This window comes from Macaca nemestrina, chromosome 8, assembly GCF_043159975.1.
Source record: "Macaca nemestrina isolate mMacNem1 chromosome 8, mMacNem.hap1, whole genome shotgun sequence".
Lineage (NCBI taxonomy): Eukaryota > Metazoa > Chordata > Mammalia > Primates > Cercopithecidae > Macaca > Macaca nemestrina.
Window position 1 is genome coordinate 3,872,810 of NC_092132.1, and position 27,770 is coordinate 3,900,579.

The following is a 27,770-nucleotide window of genomic DNA, read 5'->3' on the forward strand; positions in this document are numbered from 1 at the left end:
TCGGGAGTGGAGAATGGACACTTCTCTGGGCTCCACTATGCCACACGCCCTGGCTCTCCCGCGCCCTTGCCCGCTGCTACCCTCCGTACTCTTCGCCCATATTTAAATGCTGCCATCCTCGAGCTGAAGGGCAGGTGCCCTTCAGCAGGGTGCCCCTCCCTAGAAGGGCACCCCTGATCTCTGCCCAAGCAAGGCCCAGGGTCTGGCTGGGCACACGCTGCCTCCCCGTGCCTGGCCCAGCTCCGCCAATCCTAGGCCCCAGCATTTCCACGTAAAACAGGGCAGGAGAGAGCAGCCCCAGGAGGCCTCAGTGATGCCAGGCACAGGAACCAGAATGTGCCTTCCTATCTGGGTCAGCTGGGCACCCTTCCCAGGGCAGGGGGTGGCCCAGGGGGCCGCTTGTGGCCTGAGGCAAGCCCTGAGCCCCCTCTGCTCAGCTGCAGCACGTCACTGGAGGCACTGAAGAGCCTGCTGTCCACCACGGGGCACTGGCGTGACTTTGCCCACCTGGAGCTGCAGGGATCCTGGGAGCTCTTCACCACCATCCACACCTACCCGAAGGGCGTGGGCCTCCTTGCCAGGTACGGTGGGGCCAGGGCAGGTCAAGGCAGCCTGCTTCAGGCCATGCCCATCCAGGGGGCTATCTGGACTGCATCGACAGGCCACGGCCCCCTGCCCCCGGTCACAGGCACACACTCAGAGCCCGTTGATGCAGCATCTTCCCCCAGGCCTCACCCTGGCCTGTGACCTCCTAGGGAACAAGGGCTATGCCTGCTTCTCTGTCTCCCACATGTCCAGCCCAAGCCTGGCACACAGTGGGCAGCCAGTGAGTGCAAAGGGAGTGGGAACGTGCCCGCCACGTCGGGGCGCTCCGGGACGCCGGCCCTGATGAGATGGGTGGGGGCAGGAGGGTGGGCTCTGGGCAGTGACCACCAGCCCAGGCCCACCCCCGCAGGGCCATGGTGCAGAATCACTGCAGGCAGATCAGAGCGGTGCTGCGCCAGCTGCTGCCCAGCCTGCAGAGCCCAGAGGAGCGTGAGAGGAAGGTGGCCATCCTCATCCTCACCGAGGTAGGGGTGCAGGCCGGCAGGGAGCACCTCAGATGCCTGAGCCTCCTTCTCCAGCCTCCTTCACATCCCAGCAAAACCCCTGCCAGAGCTCACCCTGAGCAGCGAGGCTACCCAGACAGACCCCCTCGTACCCCTGCCTTCCCACTCCCAGCCCTTGGAGGGGGGCCACAGCTTTTGGGGACCTGTCTCCCCACTCGGCCCTCCCTGGCACAATCCCTGCAGAGCTGAAGGGGCACTGGGAGCAGACTCAGGTAGGTCCAGGCTCCAACATCAGCCCTGTCCTGCCTGTGGGACTCAGGGTGAAGCCAAAGGGGAATGGGTAGAAGCAGATGCCGCTGGGCGTGGCACACTTTGCAGCTGTGAGCTCAGGCAGGGGTGGGACTGGGGCGAGGAGGGCGCTGTTTCCATAACTGACACTAGTAGGGGAACCCAAGCGCAAGCCTCATGCCAGCTCCCACCCACCAGCTGCCTGGGTCGCCCTCCATGGGAGCTCTATCCCCAGGTGCCCCACAAGCCCGGCTCTTGATAACAAGTGAGGCCTTACCTCGCTGTGTAGCCTTAGGCAAGGCCCTTTCCCTTCTGGGGCTCAGTTTCCCCAGCTGTGCATTGAGGGGTTGAACCTGGTAGGTTTCAAATACTTGTTAACCAAGATACCCAGAGGGCACTGGTCAACCTCCCTCCCTGAAACTCCCACTGGACCCGGACCTAAAGCCCCACCCCTCAACAGACGCAGGCGCCTCAAAAAAAAGTGACCTGCCTGCCCTCCGGGGGCCACCCCAGTTCCTCTACAGCCCTGCCCTGCTGGAGGTGCTTCCCAAACAAGCCGCCTTGACCGTGCTGACACAAGGCCTCCGGGACCCCAGCCCCGAGGTCCGTGTGTTGAGTCTGCAGGGCCTAAGCAACATCCTCTTCCACCCAGATAAGGTAAGGGCTGTCGGACACGGCTGCTGGCGCACATCCGACCCCACGGAACGGCCAGTGCACCGGGTGTAGGCAAGGGCCACAGGGTTGGAATCCCAGCTCTGTCACTTTGGGTGGTGTGGCTTGGGACAGCTGACTCCACCTCTCTGGGCCTGTTTCCTCATATGTAGAATGGGGCAGGTTGTGGGAGGGGTCAAAGTATCTATTCCCCGGGGACAGTCTCCTCCACACCTGAAAGAGAGAGGGGCCTTGTTGCAGGCCTCCAGGTGGCCACCGTGAAGCCCGCCAGGTGGCATCCCAGGGCTCACCGAGAGAGGAGAACGCCCTCTGAGAATCTGATGAATGGGCCTCTCCAACCCATTGCTGACTTCTCCAGTCCCAGCCAATTCTACCTCTTCACCATAATAACCCATATCCCATCATGGACAGCTGTGGGAGGGAAGGCCTGCAATGCCACCTTTGGGGGATCTGGCCTTACCCCAGCTACAGCCCCCACGGCACCAGGGCACCATGCAGTGGTTAAGAGTCCAGGCCCTGGACCTATCCCCACTCCAGCACCTTCTAGCTGGCAGGCTTTGTCAGCTCTCCAGGCCTCAGTGACCACATCTGTAAAATGGGAGCAGTAATAGTGCCTGCCTCTTGTGGTAGGCAGGTCATGAGTGCCATGCGGAGACCAGTCCCTGGCACGTGGTCAGCCCTAGAGGCACTGGCTGGCAGCAGCAGCAGCAGCAGCAAACTTCCTACCTGGCTGACTCTGCACCATGAAAACGCTGAGTTCAAGGCGGAGATTTTCTCACCTGATCAGGAAGTGTGGAGCCTTAGCCTCCCCTCATCCACCCCAGGGCTGCATTAGGACCCCAGAGGGAAGGTGACATGCCCAGCCCCTATTTCTGTTGTTGCTGGAGAAGGATGTTATGAACATAAATATTTTCAGGGCTTGTGGGAGAAAAGTGTGATCATGGGAAGGCAGCAGAAGGGGCCGTTTCCAAAGAGATCCCAAAGTCATTTGCCTAGCAGACTAGTTCACTCTGACTCTCCTCCAATCACAGGTCCCCACATGGTTAAGAAGACTGACCTCCATTAGGGTCACAGTTGGCAAAGCCCTTTGCATTGTGCATGATGCATCGTAGGTGCTTAATGGAAGATGGAGACTAGATAGCACTTCCTCATTGATCTGTTCATCCCTCCATCCTTCATCCATCCACCCACCCACCCATTCATCCAGCTATTCACCTACCCATCTATTCATCTCTCCATCCACGCCTCCATCCATCCACCAACCCAATCATCTTCCCATCCATCCATCCACCCACCCATCCACCTACCCATTCATCCCTCCACTCATCCATCCATCCAACCATCCACCCACACATTCATCCAGCTATTCACCTACCCATCCATTCCTCTCTCCATCCATGCCACCATCCATCCAACCACCATCCAACTATTCACCTACCTATCCATCCACTCACCCATTCATCCCTCCACCTATGCCTCCATCCATCCACCCATCCATTCATTTCTCCAGTCATCCCTCCATCCATCCAACCATCGACCCACCCATTCATCTCTCTATCCATGCCTCCATCCATCTACCCATTCATCCATCCCTCCATTCATCCATCCATTCATCCCCCCATCCACCCACATATCCCTCCACCCACCCACTTGTTCTTCGGGTCCTTCATCTATGAGTCATTCTTGCAATATTTATTTTGTTCATTCTTTATATGTCTACTCATTCACTCAGTTATTTACATGTTTGCTCCCTCATTCATTCATTCATTCAGTGTTTGGTTATATCTGCACCAAATGTTCTCCCAGGCAGAGAGATGATCAGTGGGAAGTTTCCATGTGCCTCCCCTGTACCCTGCACTGAATACAGGCAATACAGAAAGGCAAAGAAGGGCCCTGCTAGATCAGGAGGACCAGGTCCAGAGAAGAGGGAGTGGTTCCCCACCTGGCATCAGGTGGGATGTGGGTGAGCAGCCACAGCAGGCCAGAGGAGACAGGTCCTGAGAGCACTGCCAGCCAAAGAGGCCTGCTGGCTTGGAGACGTGCAGGCTGAACCAGGTGTGGCTGGGGCAGGCCACCCCGCTGCACTCTCACTGAGCGGAACTAGGCCAAGCTATGCATTTTTATTTTCTTTTCTCGCCATTTCCATTACAATTTCATTCTGTTGTCCTGTTCTGTCCTGGCCAGAACCCTGGTCTTCAAGCACGGGCTGCACACACAGATGTTCACAAAGTGTGTCTGTTGAATGACTCACTTGCTGAAAATGAATTTAATATTTTCAAAGCAAACAGCTTTGAAAGCCAACAAAGTTGCTATAAACTTGTTTAAAAGTTGTAAAAATCACCCTGGTTTGCACACAAGTCACTGCTAAGGGGCCCAATGGCAGGAAACATCCATTGGTGGGCACACTGCTTTCTGACCATTCATCCCGGTAACTCAGGAGCTCACTGCAAACACGCGGTCAAGTGGAGCAGACAGAACTGGCTGAAAATTAATTTTAAAAAAAAAAAGACGCCACTGTACTCCAGCCTGGGCGACAGAGCGAGACTCTGTCTCAAAAAAAAAAAAAAAAAAAAAAAGACAAGTCGAATGTGTTGGCTCACACCTGTAATCCCAACACTTTAGGAGGCCAAGGCTGGTGGATTGCTCAACCCCAGGAGTTTGAGACCAGCCTAGGCAACACAGTGAGACCCCATCTCTACCAAAAACAAAAGCAAAAACAAAAAGTCAGGTGGCACGCACCTGTAGTCCCAGATACTCAGGACGCTATGTAGGATTGCTTGAGCCTGGGAGGTCAAGGCTGCAGTAAGCTATGACCACACCACTGTACTCCAGCCTGGGTGACAGAGTGAGACCCTGTCTCAGAAAAGAGGCCACCCTGTCCAGGCCACACAGCTCCTGGTGGACAAAGCCCAGGTAGGGGCACAGCTCCCCGTGGCGGGCAGGGCCAGGCCGGAACCCACAGCTCTGAATCACCACCCCCCGGCCTGCAGTGCAGATGGGGTGAGGGGAGCAACTGGGAGGGTGAGGTGGGGCATGGGGCCAGCGGGTCCTGGTGCTCTCTGCCCACCAGCCGCCACCACCCCCAGGGAAGCCTGCTCCGGGGACAGCTGCGGCCCTTCCTCGACGGCTTCTTCCAGAGCAGCGAGCAGGTGATCGTATGCATCATGGACACCGTGTCAGACATGCTGCACCGACTGGGCGCGCAGGGCGCAGGGAGCCAGAGCCTCAGTGTTGCCATCAGTGCACGCTCCTTCTTTAATGACGTGAGCACTGGGGCAGGGCGGGGCTACCTCCTGCTCACGCCCTTCAGGACCCTCCTCCAAACCCAGCTCCCTTCCTCTGCCAAAGGGGGGACCCCAAGCTGCAGGCAGGGAGGCCCAGGCCCAGGGGAGCTGCCCGCTTGTGGCCCTCAGTTGAGGTGGGCACTGTGCAGGTGGGCTGGGTGGGTCCCTGGCGCTTGCCCCTTCACCACAGGGCTGAACTAGTTCTCACGTTCAGTCTCCAAGTGCACTGGTCTCCGGCCCCACAACAGGCTTACCCAGATGTAACTTTCTGACATGTCAGCACGGTTAGTGTGGCTGTTTTTCCTTCACTGGGAAATCAGGGGGACAGGCGCCCCTCAAATGCATTCATGAGGCCTGGGCTGCCAGGATGCAGTTGTGAGTAGAAGGGAGATGTGATTCTTACGTCCTCAGGGACGCCAGAGAGCCCTGTGTGAGCGGGGAGCCCCAGCCCTTCCCCAGGAGCCAAGAGCCTGGGTGAAGGAATCCTGCAGAAGGAACTGAGTTACACCCCTACAATGAGGTGTGGGATCCCCACTTGGACAAAAGCTGGGGCCCCTAGACAGGTCTGGCCATGCCTCTGAGCCTCCTCCTTGCAGGAGCGGGACAGGATTCGGGCAGCAGCCATGGCACTGTTCGGGGACCTGGTGGCAGCCATGGCAGACAGGGAGCTGAGTGGCCTGCGGACCCAGGTGCACCAGAGCATGGTGCCCCTGCTCCTCCACCTGAAGGATCAATGCCCAGCTGTCACCACGGTCAGTGCCCACCCCAGGAAAGGCAGGTGGTAGGCCTTCACCTTGGCCAGGGCTGGGGCCCACAGGCGGCCAGGGGACCAGGCAGATGGACGGCAGCAGGGCTGCCTGAGAGTTGGGGGAGCTCCCACGGGGCAGCAAGTGGTGGGCAGAGGGTCTGGCCACCTGCACTGGTTTCTCTGGCCACAATTGGCCTGCCCGCTCCCCGATGCGCACACGCATGCCAGCGAGGCTTGCCGTCAATACGGCACAACCCGGTCTTTTCTGCTCACTGCTGTGCCCCCAGTGCCTGTCACGGGGCGGGGGTTGCAGCAGTTCACAGAGCTTGTGGGAATATGGACTGAACCCTGCCTGCTGTGCCAGCACACGCCCTGTGCACAGCCCATGAAGTCACAACTTGGCCTTGCAGGTCTCCCTGCCATGGGGAAAAAGATACGCGGCAACCGTGGAAGGGGCAGAGGCGGGGTCAGGGCGGCGGGCAGGCCAGCCTGGGCTCCGGGGGGCCAGGTGCTGTTGCCAGGGTCCCGGAGGCTTGCCAAGGGGCACAAGCAGGACAGAGCCAGGGAACACCCCCACAGCAGGCTGCCTCCAGTGCCCACGGAGGCCTGTGGTCTCTAGGGGAAAGGGCTCAGACACGGCGGGTGACCCTCCACGCCTGTCCCCGCAGCAGGCCAAGTTCACCTTCTACCGCTGTGCTGTGCTGCTCCGCTGGCGGCTGCGGCACACCCTCTTCTGCACGCTGGCCTGGGAGAGGGGCCTCAGCGCCCGCCACTTCCTCTGGACCTGCCTGGTGAGGGGCCTGGGATCGGTGGGGAGGAACAGGGCCAAGGAGTGGGGACCAGGCTTGCGGCTCCCCATTCACTCCCGTCTCACACACAGCTGCTATGGCAGCTCCAGGGGCTGGGCAAGGCAAGCTGGGGCTGGAAGACCCTGGTGTCCCCAGGGCCCCCCAACCCGCCCCAGCCAGGTGTGCTCTCCTCCGGCCAGATGACCCGCAGCCAGGAGGAATTCGGCATCCACTTGTCACAGGCCCTCAGCTACCTGCACAGCCACTCCTGCCACATCAAGACCTGGGCGGCGCTCTTCATAGGTGGGGGGGGCAGGGCCGGGCTTGGAGACCCCCAGGCCTGCCCCACCCAAACACCCTTGACCCTCCCTGACCCACTGCCCACAAGACAGGAAAGGGGGTGGATGAGGAGGGGCTTGGGGCTGAAGAGGGGCAGGGGTGGGCTGGAGCCCCCCAGGAGACAGGGAGCCCGAGCCGCCAGCTGCCCGTCTGTCGCACAGGCCACACCATCTGCTGCCACCCCCAGGCCGTATTCCAGATGCTGAACGCCGGGGACATCAACCTGCTATTGTGCAGTAAGCGGCCCTCCCTCCAGAGCCCCCACAGCCCACACCCTCCCACCCCTGCCCACCCTCCCACCCCTGCCCAGGCGCTCTTCAGACCCATGGCACCGACAGCAAGACTGAGGCCCCAGAGGAGAACCCCCACCCCCGTACCCAGCATCAGGATAAAGACACAGGCCTCCTGAGCAGTGCCCAGCCCCCATCCCACCTTCGTGTCTTGAGGCTGAGGTTGACCCTTCCCCTCCCCAGGCCCCCATCAGGGCACTTGGGGCCTGAGGCTCACACCCACTCCACAGCTGCCTCATGGCACCAACAGAACAAGGGGCCGGGGAATGGGGGTGGTGGGTGAGTAGTGAAGGGAAGCAACCCAGGCCTGGAGTCACAGGAGGTGGGGTCTGGCTGGCCCCACCCACCCCCGACACCCCACCCCACCCCTCCCCACCCCACCCCACCCGGGCTGGGGTAAAGGGGCTGCTCCAGGCTGGGGTCACCTCTGACCTGCTCCTCCTCTTCTGGAGCTTTTGAACATCTCAAAAGCGACCCCGAGCCCAGCATCCGGGAATTTGCCACCAGCCAGCTCTCCTTCCTCCAGAAGGTGTCGGCCAGACCCAAGCAGTGACCTCCGGCCATCCTCCCCAACGGCCTTCCCCAGGCTGTGCCCACCTGGTCAGCCCTGCCCCATCTGCCCCCCACAGAGCTTGGTTGCATAACGTTTTTCCATTTGAAAGAAAGATCTAGATTCAACAAAGCAGCTTGATGCGTGTCAGCTCCCTGCCCGCCAGGGGCCCTTCTGCTGCGACCAAGCCAAGCCCCAGGAGACACTGGCAGGACTTGGGGACAAACCCAGGGTCAGGCCCCGGGGACAGAGACAAGCTGTGAAGTCCGTGAAGCGCCCTGCAGGTGGACGCCCGTCCACTCCTGGAGGCAGGGTCCCCTTGATTGGGGCCTGAGCCCAAGCCACAGCCTGCCGGGGTCCCAGGGTCCTGGGGGCTGGGCGGGCCCTCGAATCGAGGGCAGGTTCCGCCCAGGGTGGCTGCTCAATCTTCAGTCTGTCTCCAGCTTGATGCGCCACAGTGGCTGGGGGCTGATGGTAGGACGGAGTTCCCTCAGTCGGGACCCCAATGTCTCCCTCCACCCCCATCAACATCCTTCTCAGTCCATTCAGGGTTAGCAGCAGAACCAGCCAGGCCCACTCTGGACACACTGTGGCCTGAGGCAGGAGCCTTGGCTCTCTGAGCCTCAGCTGTTCCAACTGTAAAATGGGCAGTAAGACCTTTCTCCCAAGACCCTTGGAGGGATGAGTCCAGAGGCAGGTACCCTGGACTCCCAGAGAGCCACCAGGGAACCTACCTGCCCAACCTTCCACCTCGGCCTGGGTTTCCACCTGGCCTGGGGTCCACGCAGCTCCTGAAGAGCCCCTCCCTGCAGGGCTCTGCCTGGGCTCTCATCCCATGCTGCCTCTGTCTCGGGATTCTGCCAGGCCAGCCACCATCCCACCCATGGGATGATCCAGACTACACCCCCTTTCCCCTCCTGGCCAGTGCTGACCCCACTCCACACTCAGCTCAGGCGGTCCTTCCACATGGAGCATCTCCCCCACCTCCCAGCCTGGTACTCTGCACTGTGCCCCCCAGGCCCCTCCTCCACACCCCCTGTAACCCTGCCCCCCACCAAGGTAGAGCACCCCAAGGCCCCACCTCCATGCCCCCATTCCCCCGTACCCCTGAGGAGGAGCACACCAAGGCCCCGCCTTCATGCATCCTGTCTCCCAGGCCCCCAAGGTGGAGTATCCCAAGGCCCCGCCTCCATGCCCCCGCTCCCCGCCACCCCCCGAGGTGGAACACCCCTAGCTGTAACTGGGAGGCTTACCAGCCTGTCTTCCCCGCAACTCTCCTAGACTGTGAGCCTCTTGGGGCAGGGACATGGCTACACAGGGCCAGCAGAGGTGACCCCAAAACTTGGCTGGTGGATTGAAAAAATACAGCAAACTTCACCCAACACGCATCAGATTTACTTGAGTTCCAAATGTGTTTGAGGAAAGGAGAGAGTAACCATCCGGGACAGCTGTTGCCCTTTCTCCACACAGGAGCCAGGTCTGTGGCCCCCTTAGCTGTGTGTCAGTCTTGGAGGCAGGGCTGCTTGAGAAAGGGCTTTTGGGGTTTCCACATCTCCCCATCTTATCCACTGACCTCCTCCAGACCTGCCCCAATTGCTTCTTGCTGGAACCTCCTGGGGCCCCAGGACAGAGACCACTCCTAGGCTCTCCAAACCCTGGGGCCAGCCCCAGGCCCACCTTCCTCCCAGCGGGGGCCATGCCCTCCGTGCACCCTGGCCTAGGGTGGGGCCAGCCCCAGGCCCACCTTCCTCCCCGCGGGGGCCATGCCCGCCGTGCACCCTGGCCTAGGGTGGGGCCAGCCACCAACACAGACACAGCACCCAGGAACACACGAGCATCCAGTCCACGCCCTCCAGCAGGCTCCGGTCCAGGCCTCTCACATCCAGCCCCAGGTGCCCAGGAGGTACCCTCCCTCCCCGGGCTGATGGATGGAGCCTTCCTCCACCTGAGCCACCACCTGCACCCTTCTCTGCGCCTCGGAGCCTGAAATGTGGACACCTGGTTGGGGCAGGACAGGGACCAACCCGCCGGACACAGGCCCTGAGGAACTGCCAAATGAATCCCAGCCCAACCTGCAGAGGACAATGCTGGTGACCCACCTCGCCTTCTAATGTCACAGTCCCGAGAACCGTCAACACGGCCACCCCGCCCAAAGCAGGGCTCCCGCCTGGGTTTTCGAGACAAGGCAGGCCGGCCCCTGGGTCGGGGTGCAGGGACCCAGAGCGGCCACCAGAGGGCAGCGTAGGAGCACGCGGGAGCCCCATTCTGGGCAGCAGCCCAGCATCCCGACAGTGGCCTCCTGAGCCCTGCGGGGGCCCCCAGGCCACCGGCCCGCCCCGCCTGACGCCTCAGCCCACTCCACACACACACGGCCACGCCACGGCTCCTGATTTATTGCCTTCGAGTGTCCAGAACACCTGACTGCCCTGGGGTCTAATAATTTAAGGTGCCGAGAACAGGTCAGGGCAAGGGGTCGCAGAAGATGGGCTGGGGGGGCCCAGTGGTTACAAAATGTACCCCCGCCCTGCAACAAACAGGCCAGAGGAGACCGGCCTGGGCTGGTGTGGGAGGGGGCGGGCGGGGGTCCAGGGAAGAGGGCGCCCGACCCACCTCGGAAAGACAGAGCCACGGCCAGCGCTGCCAGAGGGAGCGGCAGAGACAGGAGAAGGCCCGGAGGCCACACAGGCCAGGGGGCTCCTCGGACACAAGTGCGCGGAGGCGTCGGGGAGGAAAAGGCGATGTGGGGCCAGCCAAGGCCTGGAGCCCCTGCTGGGCTGGGCAGAGCAGGGCTGGGCAGGGCCACCAGGCCCAGTCAATGTCCTGAGCTACATGACACAGCAGCGAGTCTTGTGCGTGTGTGGGTCTTTGAACCGCAGCCTCTGTTTGGGCCGGTATTTCTCCAGATAGGTGAGCTGCTTGCTGTTGATGGCTCCACGGCGCTTCCTGGGAAGAGGGGGACAGGGACAGGGTTCATCCAAGGCCCTGGCTCGGCCACCTCACCTGTCCCAGGGAGCTGGAAGCTGAGAGTGCAGTGAGCTGGAGTAAGGCCTTGCGGCTGGCCAAGCCCCTCCCATCCCAGGGCCTTGCCACAGCTGCTCCCAGAGTCACAGTCACCCTTTCCTGGCCTCCTGCAGCTTACCCCTGCTTGCCTTCCAAACTCACCAAAGCGCCACCTCCTCCAGGCTGACTCTGGGCTCCCTACGGCCCCCAGGCTTCCCCAGATGGGTAGGACCCACCCCAAGGCCATGAGTAGGCAACAAGGGTGGTGTCTGGGCACCTCTACCATCCAGGAAGGGGGGGCCTGTGAGTAAGGGAGGGGCTGAGCCCAGAATTCCAGCCCAGCTACACGACCTTCACTTACAGCAGGGACCTCGGTTGCGTGCTCACCCTGTCCCCACCATCCCTGCCACCTGGTCCTTATAGCGGGGACCTGGGCTGTGTGCGCACCCTGCCCCTGCCACCTGGTCCTTACAGCGGGGACCTGGGCTACATGCTCACCCTGTCCCTGCCACCTGGTCCTTGACCACAGGTACCTGGGCTGGGGTGGACAGGAAGACTTCCTGGAGGAGAGGATGTTGCAGCCACACCTGAGAGACCCTGAGGTGACAGGCGTCCGGGGCCTGGGGCTGCCCACCCAGCACCTCTGGAGACTCATCCATCCTCACCTGCCATGGCCTCAGGCGTGCCCACGGGCTGGCCCTGGCCAAGGAAGTGGGAGCGGAAGTAGCGCAAGGAGTCTCTGTCCAGCAAAGCTGCAGGCACCCCGTGTGGCTCCACCATGCTCGCTTCCTCTGCCCAGCCACCGGCATGCTGGGGAAGGCGCAGCCCTCGGCCAGGCCTCCGCTTAGGGCCCCCACCCACAGACACGCAACAGGGGCAAGAAACACCCATGCTGTTCTGGGCCTGGCCATTTCTGCAGCACCGCCCAACCTGTCCTGACCAGCGCAGCTTCAGGTGCAGGGAGCCACACAGCAAAAACCACAAGGGAGAGACAAGCCCTGGCTCGGTGAGACGTGGGGTCAGGAGAGGCCCCAGGGAACGTGCTCGCCTGTGTGCACCCGCATGTGTGAAAATGCATGTCATGTATGAGTGCACACGTGTGTACGTGCCTGAGTGCATCCATGTGTGTCTACGTGTGCACCCACTTGTCTGTATGTGCCTGTGTTCACACACCTGCCTGTACGTGTGTGCCTGCATATGTCTGGGTCTGTGTGTGCACACGTGTACTTATGTGTGTGCCTGCATGACCCCCATGCGTGTCTGTGTGTGAGCGTGCACATCCCAGGGCCCCCAAGGAGACCTGAGCACCTGCAGGCCACGCTCCCACACAGACCTACAGGGCAGGCCACGCTCCCACACAGACCCACAGGGCAGGCCACGCTCTTGCACGGACCCGCAGGGCTGGCCACGCTCCCACACAGACCCACAGGGCAGGCCACGCTCTTGCACGGACCCGCAGGGCTGGCCACGCTCTTGCACGGACCCGCAGGGCTGGCCACGCTCTTGCACGGACCCGCAGGGCTGGCCAGCCAGTATGGCCGGGAACAAGCCTGCCTCTGGGAGGAAGAGATGGCCTCGCTAGCCAAGCCTGTCCAAGTAGCACGGGTGTGTGGCACTCATGGGCACGCACATGGTGGGCTGGGCAGGGGCAGGCTTCAGGCGCCGCATCCGTTCCTCCAGAGTTGGCCCTGCTGTCCCGGCCAGACTCCCCCAGGACCCCCTGGGCAATGGGCAGATGGCAGCCTTCCCCAGGGAGGCCACCAAGTGACAGGGATGGGGCAGGCAAGCTGGACTGGAAGCCTCCAAGGAGGGCGGGGAGGGACTGAGCTGGAGAGCTCAGGGTTGAGGGGAGGGGTGGTGAGCAGCCGGACTCAGAGCAGCTCTGAGACACTAGCCCAGTGTGAGCGTCCCTAGGGGCGGACACGGTGTGGTATGGGGTTTCAGGCTCTTGTTTTTCATGGAGGGACTGAACCGGCTGGCTGAGGGTCCTTCCACCCCCGTCAGGATGGCTGGGAAGGAAGGAGCTCCGTCTGTGGATGGCGGGCAGGACGGCATGGCGAGTGGCCTCGCTGTGTCCCCGCGTGGCTACGTGGTCCCTCAGGGGCTGCTGTCCCCACCCATCAGAAACACCTCGGGTTTCCCCGTTTCTGCAGCAAGTCCCAGCTTGTGCTGAGCGACGCAGCCTCAGGGCAACAGAACCACACAGTCAACACCAACACCCTTCGTGGGCAGCCAGATCTCCCCTCCCGCAGCGCTCACAGCCCACCCCGCCACCTCAGCCACTCACTGGCGGATGAACTGGATGGCGTCCTCGTACTTCATCCCACTCTCGATGAGGGCCAGCGCCACAAGGACTGGAGCCCTGGGGGCAAACAGAAGGGCCGGGGTCTTCGGAGCCTGCGCACCCCTGTCCCCTTGGCAGGGCACCTGCTGAAGACGCAGGGCACGGGGGCCCTAGGGGTCCAGACTCCCTGCTGCCTGAAGCTCCCCCATGGAGGCCACAGCCTCGGAGCCCAGCCTGAGCACTGGGTCCAAATCCTGGCTTCCTCCTAGGCAACCTCTCTGCGATCTGCTGGGGGAGGGTTAAATAAGGGCTCCCGGGTGAAGTGCTAAGAGCTGGATCTGTGCCTGCTATCAACCCTGCTCGCCTAGGCTTCCCTCTGCGGATGGGGTTGTCCCACTGGTCATTTCATTTGATCCCAGCTGCCACTCTTCCTCCCGTTCTCCCAGCAGGGGTCTGAGGCCCCAGCTGTGCAGGGGTGGATCTTTGTGTCTGGAGAGGGGGACGACAGCCCTTTCCTGAACAAGATGTCGGGATGGTTACAACCACAGCAGGAAGAAGTTGGGTTAGACTTTGGGAAGCACTTCCTCTCTGTGATGCTGGGAGAGGACCAGTCTGGGCGCCCCAGTACTTGGGGCACGGGCCTCCTGGGAAGGTCGCATGGACGTGTGTTCAAGACCCACATCCAAAAGCGAGGCTATCAGACCACGAGATGCCCAACCACCTGACACGGCGAGCCCCACCCTGCCCCGACACTCACCGGCCCAGGCCCGCCACGCAGTGCACAGCCACGCAGCTGCCGGGGGCCTCACAGAACTTGGCCTTCACCAGGCTCAGCCAGTCTTCCACTACCTTGCCGGGTGGCGGCGCCCCGTCGTCAAACGGCCAGTCCTGCGAAGGGAAGCGACATGAGGACCCCCAGCTGCGGGAGAGTGGAGAGGTGGCCCTGGGGCTCAGGCGAGAACAGGGAGCTCTGAGAGGCAGAGGGTGCCAGGAGCCCACTAGGGTGGGGGCAGCAGATCCAGAGGGCACACAGGAGGCGTACAGTTTGGCCATGGGCACCCCATGGTGGGTGCTTTAGACTCATCATTCCCTGTACACTGCAGCTGTCCCCTCCTCCAGGAAGCCTTCCTAGACCACCCCACCCCTTTCTGACTGGAGCCTCGTCCAGAGTCACACAAATCCAATCCCCACACCTGTCAGCCCGAGCTCCAGTTCTGGGGTCACAATCCCTCACGCCTGTGTGCCGGCGGCAGCCTGACAGGTTTTGGGTCGGCTGGTGCAAGAGGTCTAGTCCCCTGTGGTGGCATGCAAAGACGGCTGGCACGTGCCACACACAGCCCAGGTGCCAGGAAGGACTGAAGACAGGGTTATGGGGCGAGACAGGGCCCATGTTTCCAAGGGCACTCGAAACAGGCGGTTCCACTGGGACCCCGGCCCATTGTTCCTGGGGGTTAATTTGGTCTTAGAAGATGACCTGTGCTTCCCATTGTCCCGTTCCCCAGCGCCCTGGATCGGTGGGCAAGTGAGTCTTCCCAGGGGAGGGCCCGGGCCAGAGCGCTGTGGTGGGAATGGACACGTTTCAGTCTTGGGAAAGAGAGTTCGTGCAGGGCCGCGGGACTGTGCCAGGCCTGAGGCTGTCTGGTGCCAGGGAGAGCCCGCTGGGCCCACTGAGCAGACACGCAGCCTTTGGGGGCATCTCACCCCTCCCCAGCCTCCAGGCAGGGCAACTCCTAGAGACAAGTGGTCTGCACGGCTACTTACGTCTGACCCCAATCCCTCCCGCTGCTGTGGAAGAGGAAGGAGGGTGTGGGTGCACCCCACGCGAGAAGCGGGGACACGCCTTCACCTCCCATTCTTCCAAGCAGCCCTGCTTTGAGCTGAGGAACCCAAGGCTCGGAGTGACCTGCAGTGTCACAAGGCTGGGGAGGGCAGAGGCGGGACGCAGCCCAAGGCCTATCTGACCCCAAAGCGCCAGCACTGCCACCACTCCAAACCGCCAAGCTGAGGTTATGAAACAGCAACCACAGCCAAAAGCAGAGTCCTGGGATGAAAAGCAGTGACTGAGGGGTCACTCAAGCTCCGCACTGAGGAGACAGGCCCGGATGCAGCTGGGCGGGCCTGCACCAGGGGGCAGTCGTCTACCAGGCCGGGGGTGGACCCCCTGCCCTGGGGCCGGCTCTGGGCCTGCAGCTGCTGTGGCCCATCCCCCAAGGATACGGCAGCAGAACCGCCCCACACCCCGCCCAGACCTGGGTCCCCAGGGCCAAAGGAGCCAAGGAAACTGCCCAAGGGTCCTCCCCAGGAACCTGCTGCCTGGCAACAGGGCCGCAGCCACCCGGGCAGAGGCTGAGATGGACCCAAGACAGGACGGGAGGAGGGTCTGAGACAGGCGGAGGAGCCCAACCCCCACCTTGGCCCATGCACCAAGCATGTGCCAGCCACCCCTGCCTGGCGAGCCAGGCTGGCCCGATCTAGAGACAGAAAGATGGGGTACACAAGGGTGAATTTCTTGAGGTCACAAGGCCCAACACCCTGGCCTTCCCTTGATGTACCCAGACACACACGTGGCCCGGCACAAACATGTCCAGGGCTGCCACAGGAGGGGCACCAAACCCTCTGTGCAGGCCCAGAGCCCCCCGCCCCACCCTCCCCCGGTGGCAGCAGCGACGAGGGTCCCCGTGGCAGGGTCCCCGTGACGCGCGCCTCACCACAACTGTGATGCCGTCCTTCTCCAGCGGCGTTTTGTCATAGGTCACTTCACACACGCGCACCACGGTGGTGGCCCCATACTTCTTCAGGTCCTGAGGGGGGAGGACGGAGGAGGCAGGGCTGGGCTGGGGCTGCAGTGCTCAGGGAGCAGGACCCACTCACCAGGGCTCCCAGGGCACAGCTGTGTCCCCCACCGTCACCCAGGACTTGGACATGTCCCTTCAGACCCTTCAGGGTGGAGCCCTGTCCCCTCAGACCTCTCGGGGTGGAATCCTGTCCCCTCAGTCCCCTGGGGCAGGGGCATGGTCCCTGAAGCCCCCAGGGAAGGGCATGTCACCCTCCAGCCAGGCAGAGCCTGATGCAGTGACGCCCACCAAGAGTGGACTTCGGGCTCCGCGACTGGTCAAGGTGGTGTCTGGGTGTGAAAGAGCCTGTCCCAGGTCCCTTGGGCCACCCAGCAAAGGCAAAGGTGTCTCCACCTACATTCATGGTCACCGGCAGCTGGGACCCCAGCTCCCCAGCACACCACTCCCTCCTCTGGGGTGCTCAGGACCCCACATCTACCAGCAAGGACATTTCTTCCAGAAAAGCTACTGGGTCCCCACAGCAGGAACTGGACCCCCCAGTCCACATGTGAGCCCCTGCATCTGAGCAGCGACCCCAGCTGAGCCGCAGGGATGGGTCCAGTCCAGGGGGACTTTGGGGTCTAAGAGGGGCGGGCGTCAGCTGGGGCACCTCAGAGCAGGGAGGGTGGGCACCACTCAGATGGCGGCCAGGAGGGAGCTGGGCCCTGCACGCCACCAGGGAAGCCCCACACGACCAGGGAAAAGGTCGTGGTAGTTCACAGCCAGGCCGATATTTATACCCCCACTGCGGGGATCCACTTCACGGGGGTCACGTGTGAGGGCTGTTCCCACCCCACCTGCTCTCACAGCTATTTTGGGAGGGGTGAGGAATCAGCTGCTGGGTCTTGCTGGTCACGGGACGGGTACCTAGAACACAGAGAGGCCAGTACCCAACTATCTGAGAATGCAGGGAGCAGGCAGGGTGCTGGGCTCTCTGGCCGTGGGGTACCTCAGAGGCCCTCTGCACCCTCAGCAGAGGGAATGGCCACCCAGCCCAGGACTCAGTCCTGGCCCTGGTCACAGGTTGAGCCCTTCCTGATCCTGGTCACACAATCCTGAGCCTTGACAGTCACACACCTGTGAGCCTTCATCCTGGTCACATGCTGAGCCCCAACCCTGGTGACATACTGAGCCCTGATCCTGGTCACATACTGAGCCTTGATCTTGGTCGCACACTGAGCCCTGATCCTGGACTAAGCCTTAACCCTGGTCACAGGCTGAGCCCTCCCTAACCCTGCTGACCTACTAAGCTCTAATCCTGGTCACACACTGAGCCCTGATCCTGGACACGCACTGAGCCTCGATCCTGGTCACATAGTGAGCCCTGATCCCAGGCACACACCAAACCCTGACCCTGGTCACACATGAGCACTGATCCTGGTCAAACACTGAGCCCCAACCTTGGTCACATACTGAGTGCTGATCCTGGACACACAGAGTCCCAACCTTAGTCACACACTGAGACCTGACCTTGGTTACAGGCTTAACCCTGATTCCAGTCATATTCTGAGGACTGACCCTGGCCACTCATCATGATGTTCTCGCCAATCTTTCTTGTACATCCTGCTGTTATCTCAAGGGTCTCAGCTGTGAGAGGGACAGCCATCTTCTGTAGGGCACCTGGCTCAGTGTCCAGGGTCCAGGCTCCCTGATGGCAGGGTGCCCAATGCGTCCTGCTGCTCTACAGTTCTCAATACCCTCTCATGCCCAAATCCCTGTTTCATTATGACAAGACCATGATGGCTTATCTCATGTCACAGGGCAAAGGACTCAGTCATAAATGACCCTGCACACAGCTGCAGCCTCTGACACAGCTGGCACAGTCAGAGGCTGTCAACGGCCCCACACACCGCTGCAGACTCTGCAAATGGCCCCAGGCCTGCAAACAGCAGGGCACTCTGCAGAGACCAGGCTCCTCTAGGAGGCCACACAGGTCTCTCCAGACTCCACTCCCAAGATAGCTTCTGTAAATGCATCTGGTCCCATCTGCCAGGGTTGCCAGTGGCAGGCATCTCTGCTGGCTCTCCAGGGCACAGCGGTCCCTCCCTCCTGTGGCCAGTGCTGACCTTTGCTCAGTCCCTCCTCATATAGAAATCTGGGCCCTGAAGCCCCCTGTCCAGCCTCGTCTAACCTGAGGTCTCACCCAGAGCCCAGCAGCGTGTGGAAGCCTGGGCTAGCCATGGAGCCGCCCTGCATACTTGTCCCCCATCTGCCTGTTTCAACATTAAGCAGCCACTTCTCATACCAGGGCACCTCCTGCCCGCTCAGCCTATGCACAGAGGTCAAAAGGACAGCAAAGGGCTGGGGAGGGCCTCAGCCCAGGCCACGGCTGAGCACGCAGAGCCTGGCCCATGTATCCCCCCGCCTCACCCTCTGTCTCTATCCACATGGCATGGAGTCCCTCCTATCACATGCCAGCCCCCTGCAGGCCTCCCAGGGGACCCAGTTGATCCCCCAACACCCTCACCCCCGACCCCCAGGATACCCCCATGTCCCTCCTCCAGGATCCTGCAACGGGGACTGGGCTTTGCTTCAAGGCTGTGAGCCCTGTCTGGCCAGCGGGGGCTGGGGATCCCTCTCGGGAGGCCTCAGGCAGCTCAGCCGGGCTTCCCAGATACCTGGGCCCCCTGCCTGCCACAGCTCCGTCTCCACTCACCTCAATGAAGGTGCTGAGCGTGGCGTTGGTGGGGTTGTGGGTGATGAGGAAGCGCATGTGTTTGTAGCTCACCTCCACCGGGGCCGGGCGGTTCATCCGAGCCATGGCGCCTCCCGACAGGCCCGGCAGGGCAGAAGGGGCTGCACAGAAGGCTGGGGACACGTCCTGAGAAGTCCCCAAGTACCCCCCAAAAATGAGGAGAACAAGATCCCTGTGCTTGTCCAAGAAAAGCGAGATTTAAAAACCCACCCCCATACCCCGCACAAATATTGTGCAAATACTTAGGCGTGGGGGAGGAAGCTGCCCAGTGTTTGGATAATTAAAAAAGAAAACCCAAGTCTTAAAAAAGAAAAGAGAAAAAACAGCCCCCTCCCCGCCCAAAGTAAAGCAGGCAACTCCAAACTCCTGTCTCTCACAGCTGGATAGTCATAAAGAGGCAAAAAATAAAAAGAACAACCAAAAAAAGCTCAGCAAAGAAAACTTAAAAGCCCAAAGAGAATCCGGCCGCCAAGCAGTGTCCAGAGCTGGACCCCACGCTGGGGGCGCCCTCTCCACATCGGTGGCTGGGCAGACAGCCCCCTTCACTCAGAGGTGGGCCCCAAGCCCCCAAGGGCCAAAGGAAGAATGAACTTGAACTGAACCAACTCCAGCAGCCTTGGGCCAGGGGTCACGGGCAGCGGCCGTGGGGACAGCGGCCTCTGACGTGCGGGGCCTCTGTCACGTTACCCCATCGGGGTACGGTGAGTCCTGAAGGGGGGCAGGGGGCTCAGGCGGTAGAGCTGGCCCCAGGCTGGGCAGCAGAGGCCATCGGCAGGCGAGGGCAATGGTGAGAGCCAGCAGCGCGGGGACTCCTCAGCAGCAGGCACGGCGAGCCTGGGTACAGCAGTGCTCAGGGCTGGGCCCCGTGGCCCACTCCATGAACCCCAGGTGGGTCCGCAGCACACAGCATCTGGGGGCGCAGATGAAGAAAATGAATAGAAAGGGGTCACAGCGGGCCCTACCTCCCACGAGGGGTTCATGCCTGCCCTGAGCCTGCAGTCACAGGCAACACCTCTCCCAGAGCGCTCCTCCTGACCATGCTGAGTGAATGACCCTCTTAGGTCTGTTTCCTTATGTGGGAGCACGAGGAAGCACGGCTCCTGCCAGGACTGACCCAGCGCCTGAAGGCCATAGGGCAGCCACCACACAGCCAGCAGGGCATGACGGAGGACAGAGGGGGACAGGGATTTCAGGGACATACACACCCCCGAGGACATGATGAACCCAGCACACAGACAATGGGTCCCTCTGTGGGGACACAGGCCGAGTTCCCCTAAGAAGCCTGAGCCTGGCCCCTGCCCACCTGCCGTGATCTGTGGAAACCCCACCCCAGGACAGCTGCCCTCTCCTCTTCCGATTCTTGGCTACTGCGAACATCTGAGCCCAGGTCTCTCTGGGTGGCCCATCCTCAGGGAACGGGGCCCAGGCACTCAGTCAGTGCTGCCAGTACAAGGAGGTGAGGGACCTGGCCCCACATGCGGCCGTGGGCCACCCTAATTGCCTCTTGCTTTCTGCAGAGTCTCCTGCCTGTCAGTAGCCCCCTGCCCACCAGTGTCCCCCTGCCACTGTGTCTCTGCTGCTCACACAGGGCTCAGCCAGGCTCAGGGGATAAACAGGCCAGCTCTGCCCCTCCAGGAGCTTGCGGAGGCGGGGACAGACCACACCAATAGGCCAGCCATCAGGCACACATGCCAAGGTGGTGACAGCACAGGTGGCCAGGAGTGGCTTCACACCGTAACAGGGCCCTGAAGAGGGAGGGTGCAGGTGGGCCACAGTAACCTGAAGCACCTCCACGCCTGCCTCTCTCCCTCTCTGGGTCTCACAACCCCAAAGCTCCCGGGCAAGGGGGTTCCAGGAGCACGCAGCCTCCTTCCCTCTCTACGGAAAGGCTGGGAGACCTTGTACAAGGTGCCAGCCTCTTTGTTACCCCATTAGCACAACGAGGGGCCACACAAGTGACCCAAGCTCCCTCCGGCTGTGACCCAGCTGTTAGCAGACTCTCCAACCCCCTAGACTCAACCCAAGCCTGGCCCTGTCACTACTGTCTACCACCCAAGGAAAGGCACTTCAGGGTCCCTTGTCCAGCAGAGCCCTCCATTCCCCAACCCACCCCCTCTCACCTGTGCCCCTGCCCCAGCCCCAGCACCCCCTTCCCAGCTGCCCACCAGGCAGGCTGGGCCCTTGGAGTCTCAGCCCAGGCGCAGGGAGGGCTTGAGGCCTGGGTCCCTGGACTCGGAGGGTGGCTGCACGGGACCGTGGGCTCCTCCTTGCTTGCCCTCCACACCCTCGGTGGCAGCCAGTGCTCACAGGCTCCGAGCAAGCGCCACACCTCAGGATCTGTCCATTGCGTGGTTCTGGGAAGGTGAAAACAGATGGTGGGTGCAGTGGCTCATGCCTGTAATCCCAGCACTTTGGGAGGCTGAGGCAGGCAGATGACCTGAGGTCGGGAGTTCGAGACCAGCCTGACCAACACGGAGAAACCCCATCTCTACTAAAAACAAAAATAAAAAAAATTAGCCAGGCGTGGTGGTGCACGCCTGTAATCCCAGCTACTCGGGAGGCTGAGGCAGGAGAATCGCTTGAACCCAGGAGGCAGAGGTTGCAGTGAGCCGAGATCGCGCCATTGCGCTCTAGCCTGGGCAACAAGAGCAAAATCCCGCCTCAAAAAAAAAAAACGGATGGTGGGGTGGGACCTCTAGCAGGAGGTAAAGGTGGAGACAAGGATCCTGCCCCTGGTCCCGCCAGCCCCCACCCTGCCCAGCTGGAGGGAGCACAGGCTCTGAGTGTGGGTGAGGGAAGCCACCGCGTGCTAACAGCACACAAACACCTGGGACCCTCCTGGGACGGCAGGACGTCCCTGTGCGCGGGAGCCGAGTTCATGTTTACAGAAAGAAAGGAGGAAAAGCGCTGGAGAAGCCACAGCATTGGGCCTCTCCCTGAGGGGCTGACCAACCCCTCACGCCCACAGCTGCCAAGGACCTGGGAAGACCCCACAGGCAATAGCACGTGGCCTGGCCCTGCTGCCTAGTGGCCCTGGACAGGTCCACAGGACTGCAGGCTGCTGCAAGGGAGGAGGCTCTGAACCACCTCAGGGGTCACAACCCAGGCTAGAACGGGGTCATGGGTCCAGGGAGAGGCTAGACAAGGCTGGGCTGGGGTCTTGCCACACACCCCACTTGTCTCTGCACCCTGGAGCCCCTACTCCTGCCCCAGGTGAAAGCAAAGCAATGATGCCCTGGCACCACTGTGTGGCTCTGCCCTGCCTGGTGGCTGTCCCCCAAGGGAGAACACCCCTCCCTAACAGCACGCCCCCACTGAGGTCACCAGGTAGGGCCCTGAGAGCAAGGGTTAAGGATCCCCAGGGATGGGCACTGAGAACTCCCTGAAGCCAAAGCCTCAGGCTTCCCATCTGCAAAATGGGGACAGGTTGCCCCTGCCTCCGTGTGTTGTGAGTCGCTACCACCCCCACCAAGCCCGTGGCCCACAGCACAGGGACCCACTGGCAGCCATGGCCCCTCCTTCCCTCCTGCTACCAAGCCCTGCAGCACCCTTCCCGAGATCCGGCACAGCCTCCTCGGGCCAGCAGGCCCAGAGCCCTCAGCGATTTCTCAAGACCCTTAAAGGAAGAGTCCATCCTTGTCCCTGTTGGCCAGACGAGGAAACAAGCCAGGGAGAGGGGACATTCTCAGCCAGGGCCACACCAGGCGTCCAGTTAAGTATGTTCTCTCTGCCTCAAGTCTAGGAGGCAGGAACGACACGGAGCCCCTGTACAGAAGAGGAAATCGAGGTTCAGGGAGGCTACCACCCTCCTTCCCGATGGCACAGCGGGTTAAGAAGTTTGAATCCAGCCCCCTTCAGAGAGGGCCCCCCTGTGATACTGGGGAAGGAGTCTGGAGGCCCGGGGCTCAGTGGGTCTCAGAAGTAAGGCTGTGCCGCGGTCAGGGCTGAGGTGGGCGCTCCGGGGAGTCCCGGGGGACCAGTCGCGGGTGGGGTCGTGGTAAGGGGCGCGGCCCCCTCCCTGGACACCAGCGGGGCTCCCGCCCAGCCCTCCGGAGGGCGCCACCTCCTCCCCGGCGGGGCTGGGGTCCCAGAAGGCCTGGGTCCGCCGCATCCCCACCTGCCAGGCTCACCCGCGCCGCAGGCGTCCTGCCGCCTCCATACGCGCCGGCCGGGCGGTGCCCACGGTGCTGGGCCCGGGTCGGGGCGCCGCCCCTCCGCCGCGGAGCCGGCTCCAGGCGCTGCCGCCACCGCCGCCTGCGGCTATTTATAGTGCCCGGGCGTCACGTGGGGGGCGTGACCGGCGGGCGACCCGGCTGCCGAGGGCTCCCACACCTGCCGCCTAAATATAGCCGCGCCCTGCCCGGGAAACAAAGGGGCCGCGCAGGGCGGGCGCGGGGAAGAGGAAGCCCGGCCAGGAAAGGGAAGTGCGGGGCGCGGCGAGGGCCGGGGGCGCTGCAGCCCGGGACCCCTCCTTCCTCCCGCCGGCCGGCCCAGCGCCCTCTCCCGTTGCCTGCCCTCCCTAGAACCTCGGAGCTCCCCCTGGCCCCTTCACGGGGCTGTGGGCTGGGGGTCCTGAGGGCAGGAGCCGCCGGGCTGCGCTCCTGGTGGGGAGGCCTGGAGGGAGCACGCCCAGCTTTGGAAATGTAAATGCGGCCCCGCTGTGCAGGTGCTGTCCTGCACCCTGAGGAGGAAGGCGCCCGAGTCCCTCCTGTTCAGACCCCCTGCCCAACTCACCAGCCCACAGCCCCGGCACTTCTCCATGTGTTTAACTCAGCACCTACCGTGTGCCAGACACTACTGTCCCCTCACTTAATCCTCACGACCCAGCTGTGGCTGCTACGCTGGTCTCCCCTAGCGTACTGGTGAGGAAACTGAGGCACTGAAACGAGGAACACACTCAGGTAACACCGGCAGGCAGGATTCAGCCAGGGAGAGGGCTCCACAAACTCCGAGGCTGGGCACTTCCGAAGAGGCGTCCCCTCCTCCAGGAAGCCCTCCCAGATCCTCTCAAGCAAAAGCCTCCCTGGGACTCCTGGCTCTGCCTCCTGGGAGCATTGTGCCAGGAACTCATGTGCTCCCCAGACTATGAGCCCCAAGGGTGCAGGTGGCATCACGATCCACTCTGTGCCTGCCCTGGCCACCCAGAGCAGGGTGGAGGGGCATGGGTGGCACCCCCAGCACAGGGTCCCTGGAGGCCTGGCCTTGCTTGCAGCTCTCAAACAACCTGGTCCCTGCAATCTGAGGTCATCAAGGGAACCTGCTGAGAGCATGACCCACTCTCCCCCTGCCAGGCTCTCCCCACCCACACTTCCAGACAGCATCACCATCAGCCTGGCCCAGCTGTGCTGGCAACCCTCGTCTCCTCCCACCCCCAGGTGGGCAAGCAGGCCAGGGGCCGAGGACAGGAGGACTGTGCCCAGTCTGAAGGGACCCATGGGAGCCCCCACCCAAGGGCGCACCAAGCCAGGTAGCCCTGCCTGCCAGCTCATAGACCCCCAAGGGTGTGAGCTCCCTGGCAAGGACACCCACCCACATGGGTGCACCCAGCACCACAGGGAGACACTAGGCTCTGACTCCTGCCCAGTGCTCTCAGCTCACCACTTCCAGCAGCATCTCCGTGAAGGTCCAAGGCAGGAATGGGTCAGCTTCAGGGACTCTGCCCCACCAGTCTCCAACCTCAGCCACTTTCTAAGGATACCAGGCTAGACACTGCATTCCCCGAGCAAGGCACCAACACCTGCCACACTGCACTGGCGAACCACAACAGCTCAGAGAAGCTGAGCAACCCTCCTGAGTCACACAGCCAGAAGGCAGAGGAACCACAGTTGGAGCTGGGTCTTGCTGCCCCCCAGAGACCCTGCTTATCCCAACTCTAGCCCTCTAGGAGAGAGGACCTCTGGGGTAAGCTGCTCCTGCCACCCCAGCCTCAGTTTTCTTATCCATAAAAGGGTCTCAGAGTGAAAGTTCCCATCAAGCTCTGTGATGCTACAACCAGACAGAGCCCATCATGCCTCTGGGGCTACAAAGGTGGACCCCCGCATCCTCATCACCCCCACCCGGGCTCCACCCCCTTGCCTGGGGCCCTCTGGCCAGGCCTGGGGGGCACCTGCTGCAGCTGGCACAGCCCCAGGCCTTTCGGAGAAGTCTATTTATATCCAGGCAGGAGCCGTTCCTGGAATCCTCCCAGAGCGAGCCCAAGTCCGCCCATTGCTAGGGGGGCCAGAAGGGTAGACCCGAGCAGGCCAAGCCCATGCCTGATACGCTAGGATGCCTTCCCAGAGTCCTCCAGGCCCCTGCACCCGGCAGCTCCAAGAGCCCAGCTCCCTCACTGCCACTGCCCCCACCCCATCCCATCCTCTCTCCCCACCCCATCCCCTCTCCCCACCCCATCCCATCCCCTCTCCCCACCCCATCCCATCCCCTCTCCCCACCCCATCCCATCCCCTCTCCCCACCCCATCCCATCCCCTCTCCCCTTGCTGTGTCCTTTAGAGCAGAGTGTCCCAGGCCCCAGGGAAGGCATCCCAACTGAAGGAGAGTTGAGAGGTCCTCAGTTTCACCCCACCTCCCACACAGGCCCTGGCACCAAGAGGGCTCCCACTTGTTTGTAGAAGGAACAAATGACCCAACATTCTGGGCAGAGGTCCAGATCTGGGAAACATCCAGAACCCATCACAGAATCTCGACCCCTGAGGTCTAGAGGAACCTCAAAGGTCACCTACGCCACACCTAAGCCCCAGCTTGCACACCTCTGGTGATGGGGACCTCACTACTCCTTAGCATCCCTTGTGCCCTCCACCTTCAGGCAGCCTCTCAAGCTGTCCATCCCAGGCCCCCTCTCTGGTGCTTCTGAGCAATCATTGCAGGGACGGGGACCAGCAGGAGGAAAGCCCCTGAGCAGAAGCAGCCCCAGGGTGGCAGGTGATCTGGAGGGTGGGAGGTCAGGGGAGGATTCCTGGAAGAACTGGCCAGGAGGGAGGCAGGCATGCTCCTGATGCCTGGAGTCTCACATCAGGCTACTACCCCGACTCCCTGTGTAACCCTGGGCCAGTGCTAGCCCTCTGGGGCCCATGGCCACCTTTACAAATAGAGACACTGCCAGAGAGGAAAGCCACCTTCCGAGATGGTGTCAGCTCCAAGCCAGTCATGGGTGCCTGGCTGCCGCCTGGAAGCAGAGCTGTTGGGCACCGGCTCGGGTTCTACCCACTGGGCATCTACAGATGAGTGTGGGCTCCAAGGACACACCCCTGTGCTCAGCCACTGCTCCTCTGGGCCACACACAGCTTTAACAGTGCCTTCTGGGGCATGGCGCTAACTCGCCAACCCAAGACGCCTGCCCTGCTCCTCCTGAAGCTGCTCACATGCCGCCAGCCACCAGCAGTGCCCAGGCAGGCCAAAGCTCCACCACAGACCTGGGGGCTGTAACCACTGCTTCCACAGGCAGGCAGGTAGGTGGGCACCTGGCGAGAGCATGGGCGAGGCCATGGGGCTCCACTCAGGCTGCCACTGGGCCCCAGGCACCCAGCATCAGGCAGGCAGCAGGTGATGCACGCCAGGCACCAGGAGCCTCCCAAATCTGTGGCCACTCAGGCCCTGCCAGGCCCACCTGGAGCCTCCCAAGCTCCAATGGCACCAGGAGAACCACCCAGTGATGGGTAGAAACCTGACCCCAGGAGGTGCTTAGTACCACCCTGTGGCCTGCTGCAATGACCAATCCCAATCCAGGACTCAGACCCTACCCCCATAGCCCAGCGCCAAGCCCCAGCCCCCCACACCTGGACTCAGCTCAGCCAGCCTCACCCCTGTGGGCCTGGACCATCCCCTAATGGAACCAGGGATGCCAGAGGAAAGGAGCAAGGGAGCAGAGGTGGCAGGGGGAGGACGTAGAGGAGGGGGACAGTCACAGGGAGGAGTTCTGACCCCACTCACAAGGTGGCACCAAACCACGGCGGTCAGGACTGGGCTCTGGGCTCACAGGGCCTGGGGTCAAGGTCAGTGCTGTCTGTGACTGTTTCTCCCCTCTGAGCCCTGGTTCCCCACCTGTAAAAGGTATGGCAAGCCCTGGCTCACCGGGGTCTTGAGGGGACGAGGAGACAGTGGACACTGACAGCTGGAAGACGAGGCCCCTGGCAGCAGCTCAGATGAGGAAACTGAGGCATGGCCAGGGGAATTGTGACCCCAAATGTGGCCTTGCAAACCCTCCAGGTACCCCTTCTGCCACCCTAGAAGCCCACCTGGCAGCAGAGCAGGTAGAGCATCTTCCCTGCCTGGGGGTGTGACACAGCCAGGCCCCCTCCCAGCTCCCCTCACCCTGCCCTTGTCATTCCCCCAGCACCCCAGCCCCCCGCCTGCCCTTCCTGGGGGCAAGGATGGGGGTGTCAGTGCTTGGAAAGCATCCCAGCAGCCACTGCCAGCCAGGCCACCTGTTGACACCACACGGTGACACACTCCGGCACATAAGGCCTGCATCCTGGGCTACCTGCCCCGCACAAGGCCCACCACCCACCTCCCCATCCCTGCAGGGGCGTCTTGCTCTCTACACTGCTCTGCACCCTCCTGAAGCTCAGCAGTGCCTCTGAGCCTTCCCTACCCCCACCCTGGACCACAGGACTCCCACCAACGAGGACTGGAGACCAGGCATTCATCCACTCATTCATCCGTTCATTCATCCAATTTGACAAATATGTACTGAGCACCTTCAAGGGCCAGGTGCTGGGCTAAGCTTGGAAGATTCAGGAAAGAAATGGACAGAACCAGCACACAGCCCACCCACCTTCTCCTGCTCTCCCAGGTGGGGTTGCCCAGTCACCCCTCCACCCCCTGCCCTGCCAAGCTGCCTCCCAGACTCCCCGGGCGAGTGGGCCAGGTAATGACAGTATCGTGGGTTTCCAGGGAGGGGTCTGAGACGCTGGCATCTCTACTGAGTCGGGGGTCACTTCCTCCCTGGAGC

At 62.1% G+C, this 27,770-nt stretch overlaps 2 protein-coding genes and 1 long non-coding RNA gene across 9 annotated transcripts in view; 1 reads left to right on the forward strand and 2 right to left on the reverse strand.

Moving 5' to 3' along the window:
- Nucleotides 1–8,050, forward strand: part of LOC105488404 (maestro heat-like repeat family member 5) — a 71,980-nt gene extending 63,930 nt beyond the window's left edge. For 5 of the 7 annotated variants that reach the window (XM_071067713.1, XM_024794916.2, XM_011752402.3 and 2 more), the window contains 9 exons: nucleotides 438–581; nucleotides 956–1,070; nucleotides 1,851–1,994; nucleotides 5,096–5,272; nucleotides 5,890–6,045; nucleotides 6,710–6,832; nucleotides 7,030–7,132; nucleotides 7,330–7,404; nucleotides 7,911–8,050. In XM_071067713.1, coding sequence (XP_070923814.1) covers nucleotides 438–581; nucleotides 956–1,070; nucleotides 1,851–1,994; nucleotides 5,096–5,272; nucleotides 5,890–6,045; nucleotides 6,710–6,832; nucleotides 7,030–7,132; nucleotides 7,330–7,404; nucleotides 7,911–8,011 — 1,138 coding nt within the window. In that variant the 3' untranslated portion in view covers nucleotides 8,012–8,050. Of the gene's footprint in view, nucleotides 1–437; nucleotides 582–955; nucleotides 1,071–1,850; nucleotides 1,995–5,079; nucleotides 5,273–5,889; nucleotides 6,046–6,709; nucleotides 6,833–7,029; nucleotides 7,133–7,329; nucleotides 7,405–7,910 lie in introns of those variants that run through there. The other 2 variants (XM_011752403.3, XM_071067714.1) reach the window with 2 other exon arrangements.
- LOC139355732 (uncharacterized) lies at nucleotides 1,060–7,413 on the reverse strand. Its single transcript, XR_011606668.1, has 3 exons — nucleotides 5,548–7,413; nucleotides 4,351–4,490; nucleotides 1,060–4,263 (listed from the first exon to the last, which is right to left on the reverse strand). It is a non-coding gene; the product is annotated as an uncharacterized lncRNA (long non-coding RNA).
- Nucleotides 8,051–10,385: 2,335 nt separating the features above from the next.
- The window catches only part of LOC105488401 (protein tyrosine phosphatase 4A3), a 46,418-nt gene continuing 29,033 nt past the window's right edge, over nucleotides 10,386–27,770 (reverse strand). Inside the window, exons 2-6 of the mRNA XM_011752398.2 lie at nucleotides 18,783–19,731; nucleotides 16,001–16,093; nucleotides 14,050–14,180; nucleotides 13,296–13,370; nucleotides 10,386–10,951 (exon numbers count right to left, since the gene is read on the reverse strand). Coding sequence (XP_011750700.1) covers nucleotides 10,834–10,951; nucleotides 13,296–13,370; nucleotides 14,050–14,180; nucleotides 16,001–16,093; nucleotides 18,783–18,887 — 522 coding nt within the window. The 5' untranslated portion in view covers nucleotides 18,888–19,731 and the 3' untranslated portion in view covers nucleotides 10,386–10,833. The remainder of the gene's footprint in view (nucleotides 10,952–13,295; nucleotides 13,371–14,049; nucleotides 14,181–16,000; nucleotides 16,094–18,782; nucleotides 19,732–27,770) is intronic.